This window comes from Sarcophilus harrisii, chromosome 4 (assembly GCF_902635505.1).
Source record: "Sarcophilus harrisii chromosome 4, mSarHar1.11, whole genome shotgun sequence".
Taxonomy (NCBI): domain Eukaryota; kingdom Metazoa; phylum Chordata; class Mammalia; order Dasyuromorphia; family Dasyuridae; genus Sarcophilus; species Sarcophilus harrisii.
The window spans coordinates 177,655,912-177,674,008 of NC_045429.1; the positions used below are offsets into that span (position 1 = coordinate 177,655,912).

An 18,097-nucleotide genomic window follows, 5' to 3' on the forward strand; every position below is an offset into this window, starting at 1 on the left:
TTGATTGCCACTATTTCCACTGGATTCTGAATAGGAGATGATGTAGTGATAAATGTTTTGTGAAAGGCAACTCAGTTTTCTAAACTGTAGTTAGCCTTTTCAGTCTTCCTTTCCCTTTCCACCTTTTCTTGGGGGAAATATGATATTATTCAATGTCTTAATAGAAGTAAATTTAAAAAGAAAGTTATATATGTGATTAGAATTGTAGTCTAAAAGACTTAGTACTCTTGATTTTTAATTAAGAAATTATTCTTGCTTTGACATAAGGATGCCTTTGCTTTTTTAAAAAAATGCATAATGTTTAAGACATTGGCTTGTAAGACAATTTTAAGACAATTTAAAAATTTAAATTTTAACTGGTTTCTTTTACAATCCATTTCTGAATTATTCAAATTCAACTATTCAGTCATTTATTAAAGATTTCTTATTTTACTGGTCCTATGTTAATGGTTTATGTTAATATAATATGTGGCTTTTCTTCTGATGTTATAGGTACGGCTTGAAGCAATGCTAGCTTTGTGCTCTGCTCCTCCTTCTGATGTATTAAACTGTGAAAACTGGACTACTCTTTGTGAAAAACTTACAGTATCTCTTGCAGATCCTGATCCTGCATTTAATGTAAGGAGACACTGATATATAGAAATGTTAAAGACAAATCCTTTTATTATGTAAGATAAACTGTACATTTTTTCTATATTTATGGAATTTATTTCTATAAAACAGTAGTTCAGAAAAATTATAAGCATTATTTTTGCCTTTAAGAATTTTGAATCAACAATTTAGTCTAAATTAAAAATTGTCCTTGAATTTGTGATTAAATGAAAACTTTTGTTATATATTTTGAGTTATTTTAATAGTGAGTTTTATTTTTCAAATTTATTTTTCAAATGTTTTAAATGCTGAACAAAGTTAACATGGTTTTGTTTTGCAGTACTACAAGAATTATTAAATAAATCTTAAAAATAATAGTTAAAATATATATTTTAAAGTTTGGAAAAAGGTTTATAAATATTTTGTCTTTTTATCTTCATAACAACTCTAGGAAGTATGTGCTATTATTATCTCCAATTTTCATATGAGAACATTGACACAGACAAAGTAAAATAAATTTAATTTCCTAGGGTCACCTAGGTGTCTGAGACTGAATTTGAACCCAGGCCTTTCTGACTCCAGGTTTGGTTTTTTGTTCACTAGCTGTATCACCTAGTTGCTTCATGCCTATAATAGCACACAATTTAACCAGGCTTTTAAGATTAACATTTTTATTAAGTTAAGGTACAGCCAAATATCTGCTATTCTTTTGCTTTGAGTAAAATGATTTGCTTCTAGAAGATTTGTATAGTTATAGATGCTACAGTCTTTAAAAATGAGTGAGAAAGAATGATAAACTAGAATTTATTAATTTTGTCTTGTTAGGACTTTTAATAAACTTAAGTTTTTGTTTACAATCATTTATTGAATTGAAAAGTTAAGTGACTTCAATTAGTGTCCTATTTTCCCTTCTAATAATATCAGTTCATTTCTGGTTGAGTTATTTAATCTTTTTGACACCCAGTTTATCTGTAAAAGTATTCATAATACACTACCTGCCTCATATGATGTTTGTGAAGAAAATATGTTATAAGTTATAAATCATTGTATACATGTGAGGCATTGATATTACTTGACACCAGAGTTGGATGGTAGTGGGTAAACTTAAAGCCAAAATATTAGTAGCCATCTGAAGATGATTTTAAAAATAGAAAATATTTCAATTTATAAATAAATTTTAATAAACATCTTATTTAAAGAAAAGCTTATAACTGGAATGAAATGAAATTGAAAAGCTTTTATAAAGTGCTTACTGGTTTCTGTGCCTCCAGTCTCTTCTTGATCCTATTCATTCTCTGCTCAGCTGTCATTGATTTTTTGAAAGTGCTATTTACCCATGTTAACCTCATCACTTCCTCATCCTCTCACACTAAGCTTCGGGGGTTCACTATTAAATTCAAGATCCAATGTAAATTCTTCTATGCAGCATATAAAGGTCTTCATAATCTGGCCCCTTCTTAGTCTTCCAGTCTTACACTTTACGTCCTTTCACGCACCTTAAAAACCCGTTAGAAAAGCCAACATTATTTGCTTTCATATAATAATCCATTTCCATGGAGGCCATTCTTTTCCTCAATTACTACCTAGCCTCAATCACTGAATGGGCATTGCCTCATTCAAACTGAGACCTGTTAAAGACCTTAACTTAAAAAGGCCAACGTCTCCACTGCATCCAGAAGTATCTCCAGTCATCGGATCTGTATCTGACCATTGGATCCAGATTGTTCTGGAGGAAAAAATGAGGCAGGTGATTTTGCCCAGCCCTCCCACCCTTAAACCCAATTTACTAGTCATGTCATGACTTGACTTCCCTGATGTCATGGTCCTTTTTGAGAACTAAGAGCAAACAATGGCAGGAGCTATGTCACTACCCTGAGAGTCTTTGGCCATTCACTAACTTCTCTTAGTTTCCCTAGTTTCCTTCAAAATCTAGCTTAAAATCTATCTTCTAAATGAGGCCTTTCCTGGTCTTCCTCCACTCCTTTTCTTCTTACTTATCCCCAACCCCCAGCTACTCATGTCTCCCTTTCGTATTTTAAATATATCTAGTTCTTAGTTACTTACATGCTGTCTTTGTCATTATGAGGCAAGTAGATAGAGCTTTGGACTTAAGAGTCAGAAAGTCAGGAGTCAGGAAGACTTGAATTCATATCTACCCTTATATACTTAGTTACTTTTGGAAAATTAACTAACCACTGGTTGCCTTGGTTTCTTCAACTGTAAAATGGGAATGATAATAATAGCACCTCATGCAGTTGTTAGAATCAAATGAGCTAATATTTGTAAAGCCCTTAGCACAGTGCTTGGCCCATGATAGACACAAAATCAGTTTTTCCATCCATCTTTTCTATTAAAATGCACCCTCCTTGAAGGGAAGGAATTATTTTGGTGAGTCAGTAAAAAACATTTACTTACTGTGTTCCACACATTGTGCTAAATGCTGGGAATATACAAAATTAGTAAATGATAGTGCCTTCCCTCAAGGAGTTCACAGTCTAATGGGGAGACTAACAAGCAAACATATATGTACAGAGAAGTTACATATAGGATAAACCAGAAATAATAATTAATACAGAAGGCACTAGAATTAAGAGTGGTTGAGAAAGGCTTCTTGTGGAAGATGAGATTTTAATTGGGACTTGAAAGGGAGAGTATTCCAGGTATGGAGATTAGCTAGATAAAATGCCCAGAGTGGAGGGATTGAGTGTCTTGTTTGTGGAACAGCAAGGAGACAAATGTCACTATATTGAAGAATGTGTGACACAGAATAAAGTGCAAGAAGATTGGAAACATAGAGTTTAGAAAAGACCATTGGATATGACAGGATATCATTAGTAATTTTGGAAAGCAATTTCATTCAATTTCATTCATGTTAAGTGGAAAAGTAGAGACACCTGTTGCAGATGGCCTTCTATAGGAGTTTAGCCACAAAGGTCAGAAAAGACATAGAACAGTAGTTTAGCTGGGTTGGAAGGATCAAGTGAAGATTTTTTGAGAATGGAGAATACATGAGGATATTTGTAGGCAGTTGGGAAGAAGACAAGAAGTGCTTGAAGATAAGTGATCAAATGGGAATGACAGAGGGGCAATCTAGTGGAGTAAATGATATGAGCTGGGATCGCTTTTATAGGTGAAATAGGCTTTGGTAAGGAGTAAGGTCATCTAGTGTGACATGGGGTTAAAGGAGGAAATAGTGGCAGATAGTATTTGAGTGATTTGAGATGAGAAATAGGAGACAAGGAGGAGCTCAGGGGAAAAAGCCTCAACTTTTTTTCTGCAAAATATGAAAGAGGGTTTTCAGTGAGAGGTTCGGATATCCTAGGAAGGTGTACCATAAGAGTAGGTATAGCTATGGGGTTTTTGAAGTGGAATGAAAAATATTGAAGATCCATTATGGAGAATAGAATAGTAGTTAATAAAATGTTTTACTATTGTTGTTGATTTGTGACTTAATTTGTATCCTCAGGCTTAGTTCAGTACCTGGCACTAGGTAAAGCTTAAAAATTGCTTGTTGTTTGCCAACCATTGTGCCATATTAAAGTTTGCTATTAGGCAGACAGTTTCTATTAAATAAATTTTTAAAAAAAGGTTATAATAGTTTATTGTTCTTTAGTAAAGCTTTTCAAATAGTTGTTTGGTTTATTTTCTAGAAATTATAGCCTTATCTCATCCTTTTTTTGGTTACACATTTTATGTCATTTTGCTAAAGCTTACCTTTAAATTCTGTAGAATATTTTGTGCTTAATTTGGCAGGATATTAAATATGTAAATGACCTTTGTGATTTTATCTAATTTTGCAGATGATACTTAATAAATACAGTGAGATCAGTTGACTTGTCCAGAGTTACATAGTTAGCTAGTGACACTGTTGGGACTAGAATCTATTATCATGTCAGTGCCTACTGCCTATATATTAGTATCTCTTTTGTTATATCACTTATAACTTATATCCATATAAAGTTATGATATAATGAAATGAAGAGAAATGATTGCATCTTGTAGACTTTAAGATACTTTTTTGAGCTTTTGTTACTTTGTAAAATTTTTATGAGAAAAGCTGTTTAATTGAAGGTACTTCAATATTTCAAACACCAGAGGGTGCTGCAGACTACTTACTACAAACTAAGCAGTTTTAATCCGTAGTAATCAGACACGAGAAATGCCTTTGTGGATTATGTTTTTAATATTTCTGGTGTTCTTTAATTTAAAGGTCAAATAGAGCATTGTGTTATATTTTTATTTCTTCTTGGTTCAATAAAGAATATATTTAGTAAATACTTTATGAGATTGGAAATTTAGAAAACAAGGTCATTTAAATATTTTATGTAAAATACTTCAATAATTTTAGTTTTGAGTTAGTGGCCCCCATAAAATGCAGTTTTAATAATTTTACTTATTAATGTTTAGCACTGGGTCTTTTTTACAGCAATGGACAGTACCTTTACCTGAAATAATCGGCTAAATATTGAAATAAGAAAAGTTATAGAACCAGTCATTTTGGATTAGGAAATTCAGCAAGAAATTATTTTCATTCCTAATTAATATGTGCACTAAAAGTTTCTGATAATTTTAATTCCATACTTCTAGTGACTTTTTTTTTTTGTAAAAGACTTTGTCTTTTAGTAGCATATAACTAGCTACTAATATCGTTAATTGAAATATGATTTTCTGCCAATTCACTACAAGTGAAACTTCATGCTTGCTAAAGAGTTAAGTATTTGGCACAAATTTTTCAGGATTGCTAGGAAATGTTTTTAGTCACTTGCTAGTGAAACTACCTTATTGTAAAGATATGGAAAATAAGATTTAATTATTATAGTTCAAAACACTACTTTATGTTAAAGTTGATACAGTATGAAATTAATAAGAAGGATAACATGTGTTGCTTAGTTGCTTCTATTTTTATAATTTATTGTAATAGTTTAATATAAATATATAACATTAAAATACATATGAGATATATATAAATCTATATATCTAAAATCAGTTTTTAGATATTTTAGATTTTAGAGCTGAGAAGATCTATGTTCAAGACCCACCTTTATCACGTAGTGTTTGTTTGATCTTGGACAAATCTCATAGATTTTAATTCTATTAGAATTTCTAATAATAATTCTATTATACTTTTTTAAATATAAGAAGCAACATATCATAATATAATATTGAGAGTTGGTCTAGAGTAAGGAAGATCCAAATTCATGTGGGATCTCAGACACATCCTGGCTGAGTGACAGTGAAATGCATCACATATCTCTCTAAGACTGCTTTTCAGAATACTTAGAGATCTACATTTGTAGAAGTGGTAGTCTTACCAAGAGCTTTGTATAGTAATGAATTTATAGGACTGGAGATCCTTCCCTATTGTCATGAGCATGTGGCAGTATCTTTCTTTTCTTTGAGAGTAAGAAAAAGGTAATTAGGGAAATGTTTCTACTTTGAAATTCAACAAAATAAATTAGGATTTGAAAAAAAAAAGTGATTAAATTCAGTCAGAAGACATTGTGAATATTTCTTTTCTATAATTTGTTGCCCCATGTAGATATTTCAAATTGTGAAATATTTTAATATATGTTTGAATCCTAAAAACTCCAACTTGATTAATTGATATCATTTTATAATATCTGCTTTGGTTAGCCACTATCAGTTCTTTTATAAATAGGAATCTAAGTAGATACATGAATGACTGACTTCTCTTCCCTGGGTTCATTATTCTTTTTTGCAAAGTTGAAACAGCCATTTATTTTGCACAGATTCCTCTTAAATTCATTGATTGAAATGTTAGCTGTAAATAGTCTATCCTTTTTCTACAGGATCGAATTTTGAAATTCTATGCACAGACATTTACTCTTTCACCATTGCATATAACCAAAGAAATTTATACAAGCTTAGGTACGTATGTTACACATTTTTTCTCACATACTTCTATTTATAACCTTATACACAGTAATATGTGGACATACACAACTTGGAAAATGGGTGGGGAATAGCTATCAGAAAATACCAAATGTGTGGTGTAATGGTACCGTTTTGCTGTTACATTTTTTTTTTTTTCCAGCCAGACATTTGGAATTATATTTTCTTTCGGGTGAAAACCATATTCCAACTCTGTTGACTGGGGTAGATGTTACTCATCCTAATGTGATCCGTTTACTTAAAAAGGTACATATTGATTAAATATATATTCCTTTATTTTTAGTTTTATATTTCAGAATTCCTCTTTTTCAAATTGTGTTCCTGTCTTCCATATAGGTACGTCTTTTAAATGAATATCAAAAGGAAGTTCCATCTTTTTGGATTCGTCATCCAGAAAAGTAAGTCCTTTAGAAAATGTCAGATTTAGAAGTATAAATGTGGATTTGACTACTTCTTCCTATATTTCACGTGAAACTAAATATAGTACTCTATTTTGATATTTAGTAATAGGGTTAACAATTGGATCTGTGATTTAAATGATATATTTATGTATATAAGATGGTCAGAATAATACCTTTTTAATTACCCTGTTGTGTTCTTTTCACAGTTATATTGTAATTCTAAACAGTTCATTCTATACAACACATAAACAGCATAGAATAATAGTTGCACCAAGAAGAGAGTGAAGATCTGGGTTTTAATCCTGGTTTAGTCATCAACTACTTGCTAATTCAGACATTTGTTTTTTAGCTTTCTCAATGCCAAGTGGTGGCAAGTTGTTTAATTTCTCTCAGATAGGAAATATATATATATATATATATATATATATACGTCAAAAGGTAAATGTAATTTTTTTCTCTTAGATAGGAAATATATATATATATATATCAATATGTAAATGTAATTCTCACCCAAATATGAAGTAAAACCTGTAAGAGTGATGGAATTGTCTACATTCTGGAAATGACACACAGCTCTCAGAGTTGTTTCTTTATGGATGGTAAGAAATAGGTTTAGACTTTTTCAAGGCTAGTATTTCCTTTAGCAACTTGTTCTCAAAGCCTCTGTGTTGGTCAGAGTGGATCCTAGCAAGGAATCTATACATTGAAGTATATTTTACCTATGATGCTTTTAAACTGGGTGTTTTCTTGTTTCTGGTTAAATATGCTTGTATAAATGTGGTAACTAAGAAGAGTCAGAAGAACTTTGTTCTAATAATCATTCTGTTATTAATGCCAGTTACCAATTTAGTTTCCAACTATGTGACTCTTCTCTTTTGTGTGCCAATATTTCTCATTTGTAACACAGAGATTTGGTTAAATGATATCTATAGGTTATTTCAACTGTAAAATTATATTTTATACTTTATAAAAGGAGAATGATCCAGAATAAATTAAAGAATTAAATTATATTAATTTTGCCCCAACAGAAATGCTATCGTCATCTTTAAGAAGAATAAAGTTACAAAGAGATAAAAATACTTTTTCCCTTCCCTGACATATCTTGTGTCAGTTTTGTCACTTTTGGAATTTCAAGGAATAATGAATAGAGGTAAAACCTCATGTTAAGTTGCTCTAACAACAGGGTTTATTAGTAGTATATAAGCTGCTTTAGTAAATGTACTCACTTATACAAGAAATATACAGAACATGTTCCCTGCTTCCCTCTCATCTCAGCACCCCACTATTCTGATTTAGGAAAATGAAACTGCATATGTTCCTGGAGTCCAGACAAATGGCATTTTCCAAGACACAGATCTAGCTCTTTGTAGGATGCAGATCTATTATGTATATATTTTAAATGTAAGGATCTGTGTATTACTTTGAAATAGACAGAAGGAGGGTCAGCTAGGTGGTGCAGTGGATAGAGCACCAACCTTGAAGTCAGGAGGACCTGAGTTCAAATCTGGTTTTAGACACTTAACACTTCCTAGCTATGTGATCCTGGGCAAGTCACTTAACCCCAGTTGCCTCAGCAAAAAAAAAAAAAAAAGAAGTAGACAAAAGGAGATGATTCCTCTTCAAAATGTTTTAGAATAAACAGATTTCACATTCTTTTAGAATATCAGTCATCCAGTAGGCCAGTGAAAGCTACATAAAAGACTTGGTTCCCAGATAGAGTCATGAAGAGTTAGATATGATTGAACTACAAGAAAAGAAAGGATTCTTTTAGTGGGTAAGATTGTATTCGTGGGTGTTTTTCCTTCATTTTAGTTGTTTTTATTTCCTTGTCCTTCACTCTCTTCTTAATGAAGGGTCCTTGCACAAATCAAGCTATGTATTCTTAATATTGATTGTCTGGCTCTAAAGCACATTCTTGTGCATCAAGCTATGCTCTAGGATGTTGAGTTTCCTTTTTGTCAGATATTGCTAGAGCAGAGTAACATCTTCCCAAATTCTGGGATTTGAGTTTCACATTTATATTGTTTCAGTAGTTACTCCAAAGAATCGGGCTCTTGGAGTTGCAAAGTTGAGAGGGTTGATGTTTTCTTGTGGCTATGTACTTGATGAATGTTTTTAAACAGGATGGGGGAAAAAAGATTGTTCTAAGAAAGGGAGTTGAAAGATAACTATCCTTATGCAAAGAATAAGTAATTTTCCTTGAACTGGGCCTGTTGGCTACTTCTAATGATAGGCAGTTATGGTGAATATGACATGACAAATAAATGATATATCTATTTGATGATAATGAACAAATTATAAAGCTGGAATTCTTAATCTGACGTTCATGAACATGTTTTTTAAAAATATTTTGATAATTATATGTAATTTATTTTATTCATTTAAAGACATTATTTTGAGAATGAGTTCTTAGATTTCATCAGACTGCCAATGGTCCACCAAAAAAAAAAAATTTAAAACCTCTTATAGAGGTTGAATCAGTGGATCAAAAGCTTCAGAGAAAATTGGATTTTATCCACTGGGTCAGAATAAACTTAGTCAGAAATCAGATCTGTGTATACACTGAATTCAGTTTTAATGATCAGATATGAACAGTCAGAAGATGTCAGAGTTAGTGCTTTGTACTCAAACCTGAAACAAAGAGTAAAATTAGTACTAGAGAAAAAGAACAAAAGGTTCAGAGAGTTATTTTATTTGTGTCAATATGTAAATTGATTTTTCTTCTTCTGCTAATCTTCACTCTTTTTCCTGCTCCCCAAAGTCTTTTTATAGTTGACTGAATGAACCTTGAATGATTAGAAGATACATATTTATGTAATACTTATATATATGCACATATGTGCATGTGTATAAATTCTCACAGCTATTTGTGAGACCAAATACATTCAAGAAGATAATAAAATTGTTTCCTTGCCTCTTTTTGTGATCTCTACTTTTTGCCTTTGAATTCATGTCTACTCCATTTCTTTGTTTAGAATATCCTTCCATCTCTCATTTTAAGCAAGTCTTAGTTATTCTTTAAGACTGATATTATATAAGTTCTTTTCTGATAATACCATTCCTTATTGATTTCCAACCTTATTTTAAAATACTTATGGTCTTTATTACATTTTTAACTTTGAATCGAATATTGTCTTGTAATGGCCATAAATTGTTCCATATAGTTTAGTCTATTTGTCCACTAAATTGTTGTCTTCTGGAGAAAGGAGACAAAGTTGTATATACCTTGTTTATTCCTCACAATACTATAAATATAGTGTGTACTCAATATTCATTCTTTTTGTCTTTCGATGATTTTGTATGGTAACTTTTCTGCATGGAGATGTTAATTTAATGAATGTAAAACCCAAGACTTTAGACCTATCTTTATATCTATGGGCATTATAATGTAACTTTAAATGATTGTAGCATGACTTCTAATAATATGCTCCCATACTCTATGTCAAACCTCCTCTTCTCTGTCTCTCTCTTTCTCTGTCTCCCATCTTAAGGTATATACTTTCCTGACCAATTGATTACTCGGTAGAGCAACATCTATACTTTTCTTCCATTTTCTACTTTATTATATCATTTCTTTCACACCACTTTCTTTTCATCTTCAAAGTTATATTATTAAAAAATTGAAGTAGTATTAAGGTGAACTACTAGTCAAAATTTGTTTTCCCATTGAAAAATATCAATCAAGCAATCAATATTATTTTAAACCTTAATACTTCTTTATATATTATTAACTAACTTCAGTTTTTGGACTCCATTCTAAAGAAATTTTTTTTTATAAAAATGTATATATTTAAATAGTTAATGTTCATTTAAAAGTACTTTAAATGGCATTTTTATAGAAGTTATTTTAGCTTATTTTGGCATTATGTTTATTTTCTTGGTCTTCTAATGAGAAATAATATAATCAATTAAACTTTTTTAAAGAGTCTACTAAGTGTTAGGTAGTGTGCTAAATATTGAGGATTCAAAAAAGGCAAAGAACATTTCCTTTCCTCAAGGGGACAATCGTATAATGTATAGACAACAAATTATGTACAAACAAGCTATGTACTGGATAAATGGGAAAAACTTAGTAAAGAGAAAGCACTAGAATTAAGAGAGCTTGGAAAAGATTTCCTGTAGAAGGAGGTCTTTCAAGGAGGTCAGTGTCACTGTATGGAAGGAGGGGAGTAAATTTATTGGATTATGTTATTGTTCAAGGTAATTATGATGGACTAAAAACTTTATTTTCTTTGGTATTCATGCAATAATAAGATTTATAGGTGTTGAAAGTAAATAGATTACACATGAATTTTTGATTATTAATTATTAAAGCTTTGATTTTTGTTACCATTGAAATATCCCAGTGTCTTGATTAAATTCTACTTAATTAATTTGATTAAGTCTGTATTATTTTATCTTTCTTCCATTAATTAAATTGAGCAACTTAGAATACATGACCTCTAAGATCATCCATTGATCCTATTCTAAAAATAATTCAAGTAACTTTTTTTTTTAATTTCAAGGTATATGGAAGAAATTGTGGAAAGTACTCTATCACTATTATCAATTAAGCATGACCAAAGTCTACTTGTCTCACAAAAAATTTTGGATCCAATCTATTTTTTGGCATTACTTGATGTTAAGGCTGTGTGGTTCAAAAAATGGATGGTAAGAGAAAATGGAATTTGTTGATTGATTTTAAGTACCTTAATATTGTGTTTATTGTATAAAGTCAGAAAACTTTAAAAATTTGTTAAAAGCTATTTATTCAGTGAAGTCAGAATATAATACGTCAGATTATTTCAGATCAAGTACATTTTCATGCACAGAAGTTAATATTCATCTTATCTATTCTTTATGTTTATAATTTTAAATGGGTATTATAGAATTTTGGGGGGAAAACCAACATTCCTTTATCCTATGCCATCAGTTGATAGCTTGAGCTTGAACATGTGATTTATAAAATATATACTATGTGGTCACTGACCTTTTTTTCCAGAAATCTTATGCTTCTTGTTAGTAGTAACAGACCTCTTTTGCTACAAAGTTTTCTTTTGTGAATCAGTGTTGCTGTCTTTCATAGCTGCTACTTAATGTAAACTTAATGCAAACTTAGCAAAAATGTTTTCCCCCCTGCATTTGATTTTTGAGAAAGATAAATAGTGACAATATTAATTTGATATTTTAAGGTGATCAAAGGGTAATATTACTACCACTCTAAGCACAAATTCCTCCATTCTGTTACATTATCTAAATCTCTATTTTTCTCTCTAGTAATGTAAGAAAGGTAGGATAATAGTCATTATCTGCCAGGAAGATTTAGTTTCAAATCCTATCTCTGGTTCATATAGATTAAGTGACCCTATGCATCCCTAAGTGACCTTAATCTTTCAGTGACCCTGGCAATTCTTTAAGATGATAAATTGCTCTGGAGAAAGAAAGGACCAATCTGCATTGCTAGAAGATATTTTCTTATCTGGAGTTCTCTATTCTTTAGAAAATCTAGATTCTGTCTTTACTATTACTCTGGGCCCAGTTTTTGACCCATTTGTTATGTTAAAAAAAAAAAAGCTTAATATAATATTTGAGTGCAAATTAAAGTAGTGAATATTTTTCTTCTGTCCCATCTCTAAATGATAAAATAGTTTTGTGAAATGCATTTATTCATTTCAGTTCTCTTGATTGCTTTGGTTCTAATCCAATGCTAATAGAGAAATCTGCCTGGTGCTGATTAGGATGACTGAAAACTTAATTTATTGTGTCATTAATTATATAATTATTGGAAATGATGCATAAAAACTGATTTTGGAGCATTATAATTTGAACATTAAATGAAATATAACTTAATTTTTTCCCTTAATTTTAGCATGCATATTATAGCAGAACTGTGGTCTTACAGCTTCTTGAAAAAAAATATAAATCTCTGGTAAGTATAAATATATAAGAATTTAGAGGAAATAGTATTACTAACAACAAAAACTGGGTAGATCACTTTTCATAACTAATATCCAAAGATAGGTTTGCTGATATACAAACTAAGCAAAATCACAAGCCAAGTTTTTAGTTTAACCTTTGAAACCAGAATTCTTTCAAGCTCAAAAGGACTGAAAATAGAAGTTATCAGATGGGAGGGGGATGGGGGTTGAGGAGGGGATTGGGAAATACATAAAGTTAATGCCAAAGTAGCAAAATGATTAAAGAGTGGAACAATCTTGTAATAGCAGTATTTTAAAATTATATATAATATGATGTTGAGCAACTATGAGTAGAAGAAAAAAGTATCAGATCATGTGGAAAATAATTGAAATTATAAAGAAGAGATACAGAAAAATTCAGGTACAAAAAGAATTTTGAAATTGTCCTAATTGGTTTAAGAATTAAAAATAATGAATACAAGAAATTTGAAGGGAAAATTGGATGACATTATAACATCCATTTAAAAAGTCAGTTAACATTTATAAAAGTCCCATTATAGGTATTATTGTAAAACATTTTTTTAAAGATATACTCTATATCATACAAGATAATGGAAAACCCTCGCTAAATATGTGGAAAGAACAAGAATGCACTAAATATATTATAGATGCACATAGTTCTCCTCTCTCAAAATGAGACTTCATTGTACAAAATAACAGAAGTTTGAACTCAAATCAGGTCAAAGTTTCTCTCTCTCTTTATCATTTTGTGATCTATGCATAAAGAAACATTTTTAGATGCAATACTCCTTTTTAAGTTAAGAAACAGTTCTCCAGTCTTGCTTATGACTTATAGCCATGTTAATTCTTTTAAATAAATGGAAGTCCAATCTTCACAATCATGTGTACAATAGCAGCAATACCTATATACAATACAGATTCAGCTGAGGTCCTGCCACATGTACTAATCCACACTGGTAATAAGGGAACAATAAAAATGTTTGAAATCATTTCTTTTATATGAAAAGTTTAATATGTGATAATTTTCCCATATAATACATAAAATTCTGTGATACAAATCTTTATAACAAAATAGATCTTGTTCTATGATAGATTAAATTATACCCCTTTTTTGTACCAAATACTTTATGTTATAAACTAATATGGAATCTTTATATTATTCTTATTCCCTGAAGTCATCATTGTAATAGAGTTCTGTCATATGGTAGAAAAATACTTTGGCCCATCTATATTTTCACAAACCTTTGTTAAATAAGCACATCATACTGATGTTTTTATCTATAGGCAGTAATTATCAGTATCCCGAAAAAGCACAATCCTAAATATTGTGAATCATAATTTCAGTTATTTTCCCAAAACATTTTAAGAACTGATCTAATTTATCTTAGACTTCAGAATGAGCAACTATACAGATTTCTAGGATGCTTATATTGTTATTTTTGATAGATAACGACATCAGTTCAACAGTGTGTACAGTATTTTGAATCATGCGAAAATATGAAATCTGATGAAAATTTGTTACGAACCAAACATTGTGGTAAGTGCCATTTTCCTTGAGTTAAAAAAAAAGAGATCAACTTAAATATTGTCAAATACAAATATTGTTTAGAATAACATTATTATTAATTTTATTTTTCAAATAAATTAAAGTTATGTAATTATGGCAAGTTGTTTGATTCTTTTAGACAAGAAAAAAGCAAACTTCTTTACATTGTTAAATTTCAAATGATTACAATTTTAGAATAATTATACAATCATGCTGATTTTTTTTCCCGTGTGTAATTCAGTGGGGTGTTTCCTAGCCCTGATTATTATCTTTATACCAAACTTAACCCCAAGAAGCCTTCTTTGACCACTTACCACCTACTAATTGCTCTTAGTTTTATTTGTACTCTTTTTGTACCTATTTTGTATCCTACCACCAAACAATTGATTTTATAGTTATGTTATAAATTAGTTATAACATATATTCTTCTCTTTCAACTTGGTTGTTAATGCAATGAGAACCAAAGACATTCTTTATAACTTTGTATTCTAGTTGTCCAGTACAATGTACCAATTAAGTGTTCAGTAAATAGGAAGGGTGGCAGGGGCAGATTCTTTGGATCAGAAACGATTTGCCTAGTGGCAGTATTTTAACATGCATGATTAGGCAGATATAATTATAGCATATGTGTATTAGAGAGTGAATAATTATAAAGTATATAGGCATAAGTATAATTGGAAATTGTGGAGTCTCAAGATTCTTTTGGTATTAAATAATTAGCTTATTTATTTAATTGGTTTTTAATTAAGAATCCCCATATCTGCTCACTGTAAACATCTGTTTATTGAAGGAACTTTAAATATTATGACTTCCCTTTGGTGTCTATTACAAATACCAATGTGCAATAGCTATAGGTATTGAGGCTTGTTAAATTTCATTATGATTGCTTTCCTTTATAGACTTAGAGGAGGAAATTTGTATCATGTGAAAATATGTGAAGAAAAATTATAGAATTCGAGGAATAAAGATTTCTTATTTGTACCATAATTTTCTCCTTTAGATTGTTAGCCACATAGTCTTTAAAAAAGAGAAAACTTTTGTAAATGAAATTCCATTAAAATGATTTTTTTAAAATTGTTTTTCTTTTAAGGGAATAAACAGAAGACTTTCTATTCTGGACAAGAATTACAATATATTTATTTTGTTCACTCACTGTGCCTCTTAGGAAGACTACTGATTTATGCACAAGGCAGGAAGCTATTTCCTGTAAAAATGAAAAATATAAATGGTAAGGATAACTAAAATAAGCAAAAATTGTTCACAATTCTCAATAGATAACCTTTAATAGATTCAAAGTATATATTTAAACTACTAGCCTTTATTATATAAAGTTGTGGTACTTTTCAGTAAAGAGAAAGCTAAGAATAAGGAAGTGTTACTGTTTCTATTAAAAGAATACATACTTAAATGTTTAAGAAATCTAAGGTTTACCATGGTATAATTACCTTCTTAAATTATGTCTGTTTCTTTATAAAATATCTTCATTGTTTTGGAAAGCATTAGTGGAACTACCTAGTATTTTACTCCTTAGCTTACATGCCTTTACTAAGAAATTTCTTTAAATTTGACTACACAAGAGTAGAAAAGAAACTCAGATATTAAGTCCAATCACTACAGAAAGTATGAATTCAGTTACTTTTCTGCACAATAAATTTTTTAGTCTTTTGCTTAAAGATCTGTAGATTGGAGAAATTGTTTTAACTGTATTTGATTTGTTTATAATTTGTAAATGCTAAAAGAATAGCTAATTCTTTGTTCTGATTGCTTTGACTCCCTCTCCACCCCTTGAGTTAACTATTATTTTGAATTATTTCTGTTTAATTGAAATGCAAAACTGTATTTAAAAATGTCATTTTGTTGGCTGAGTGGAGAAACTATTTTTTCTGTCTGATTTGTGCCTGTAACTTTTTCATTTATTGAGCAATGATTATTAAATGTGGATCATCTGAAAGCTAGAACTTCAGGGCATAGCCATAGGAGTAGGAACAAGCAATTGTTTCATAAATTAGCGATTCCAGAGACCAATTTTTTTCCTCTGATTTCTTTAGATTCAGTATCCCTCACAGATCTGTTGGTATTGTTTACCCGCCTTATCTATTACTCTCCAAGTTGTCCAAAAATGACATTACCAGAACATGCAGGTAATTCTGTCTTTATTTTTTAATAGATAATAATTAAAAATTTAAGTATCATTAGATCAACTATCTTACATGAAGAATTAGAAACAGTTTATTTAATTGTTTGTACAGTAAAATCCATTTTAATGGACTGTTTTTTCTCTTTTGTACAGTTTGCATTTTAAGTGTAAATTACATTTAACCATATAGGTTTAATGAATCGCTCTGTCACCACCTGCATTTTGTCTCCTTTGTATTTTTTAAAAGTTTTATTGGTGCTCTTTTTTTTTTTTTTTTGTATCTCTATCATTACTAACAACTTCTTATAAAAATCATTTTTTTTTGTAACAGATAAGTACATTTACTTGTTCATTACAACCCCCCCCAAAAAAAAACAACAACCAAAAAAAAAAAATCCACCACCACACATTATGCATTATAGAGATTAATAAAAAATTTATTTTGTCTCCAATCCTCATTAGATCTGAGATTCTCAGTTTTTGTTATTGTTGGTAACTTTTGTGACTATCTACTATGAAGAGTTCCTGTTATTGTTGGTAACTTTGGTGGCCATCCACCACTCTTATAGTATTTCTTCATATCTCTCTCTTTAACTTCTTAATTCATTTTTCCAGTATTTTATTTTTCCTTAAATATTTGTAAAGGCTGTCTTTGACATTGTTTTAAACATTTTTTGAATTTCAAATTCTCTCTCTCTCTCTTAAATCCTCATTTAGAAGATAAACAATTTGATATAGATTATACATATACAGTCTGTATTTCATTTCTATATTCATCATTTTGTGAAGGAAAATAGGTCAAATTTAAAAAAAGAAACAAGAAGAAAAATAAAGCAAGAAAAAATATCCTGCGATTTGCATTCAGACTCTATTGGTTCTTCTTTTGGAGATAGATAGCATTTTTCATGATGAGGCCTTGAAAATTGTCCTGGTTCATTGTATTGGTGAAAATAGATAAGTCATTTACAATTGATCATTGAATACTTTTGCTGTGTACTGTATTCTCCTGGTTCTCTTCATTTCACTTTGCACCGGTGAAAAGCCTTTCATGAAAGCCTTTCCAGATTTTTCTGAAAGCATCCTGCTTGTTATTTCTTTACTTTCTTAATTTCTTTCTCTTTCTCTCTTTTTTGTTGTTGTTTTTGAGGCAATTGGGGTTAAGTGACTTGCCCAGGGTCACACAGCTAGGAAGTATTAAGTGTCTGAGGCTGGATTTAAACTCAGGTCCTCCTGACTTAAGGGCTAGTGCTCTATCCACTGTGCTATCTAGCTGCCCCATGTTTGTTATTTCTTATAGCATAATGGTATTTCATCATAATAATCATATAACACAACTTGTTCAGCCATCTCCTAATTGATGAGCATCCCTTCAAATTCCAATTCTTTGGCACCATTAAAAGAATAGCTTTGAATTTTTTGTGCACAAATAGCTTTTTTGCCTTTTTGTAAAATCTTTTTGCAGTACATACTTAGTACTGGTATTGCTGACTCAAAGAATATACATGGTATTATTATAGCACGTTAGACATAATTTAGGCATAGTTGTATCATTTCACAACTCTACCAATTATGCATTAGTGTCTCAATTTTC

At 30.4% G+C, this 18,097-nt stretch overlaps 1 protein-coding gene across 9 annotated transcripts in view; it reads left to right on the forward strand.

Annotated features, from left to right (window-relative positions):
• TBC1D32 (TBC1 domain family member 32) overlaps positions 1-18,097 on the forward strand; it is a 175,792-nt gene that overhangs the window by 30,452 nt on the left and 127,243 nt on the right. For all 9 annotated transcript variants that reach the window (XM_031964344.1, XM_031964343.1, XM_031964345.1 and 6 more), the window contains 9 exons: positions 493-618; positions 6,402-6,480; positions 6,647-6,750; positions 6,841-6,902; positions 11,411-11,555; positions 12,754-12,813; positions 14,270-14,360; positions 15,460-15,597; positions 16,418-16,510. In XM_031964344.1, the coding sequence (XP_031820204.1) occupies positions 493-618; positions 6,402-6,480; positions 6,647-6,750; positions 6,841-6,902; positions 11,411-11,555; positions 12,754-12,813; positions 14,270-14,360; positions 15,460-15,597; positions 16,418-16,510 (898 nt within the window). The remainder of the gene's footprint in view (positions 1-492; positions 619-6,401; positions 6,481-6,646; positions 6,751-6,840; positions 6,903-11,410; positions 11,556-12,753; positions 12,814-14,269; positions 14,361-15,459; positions 15,598-16,417; positions 16,511-18,097) is intronic.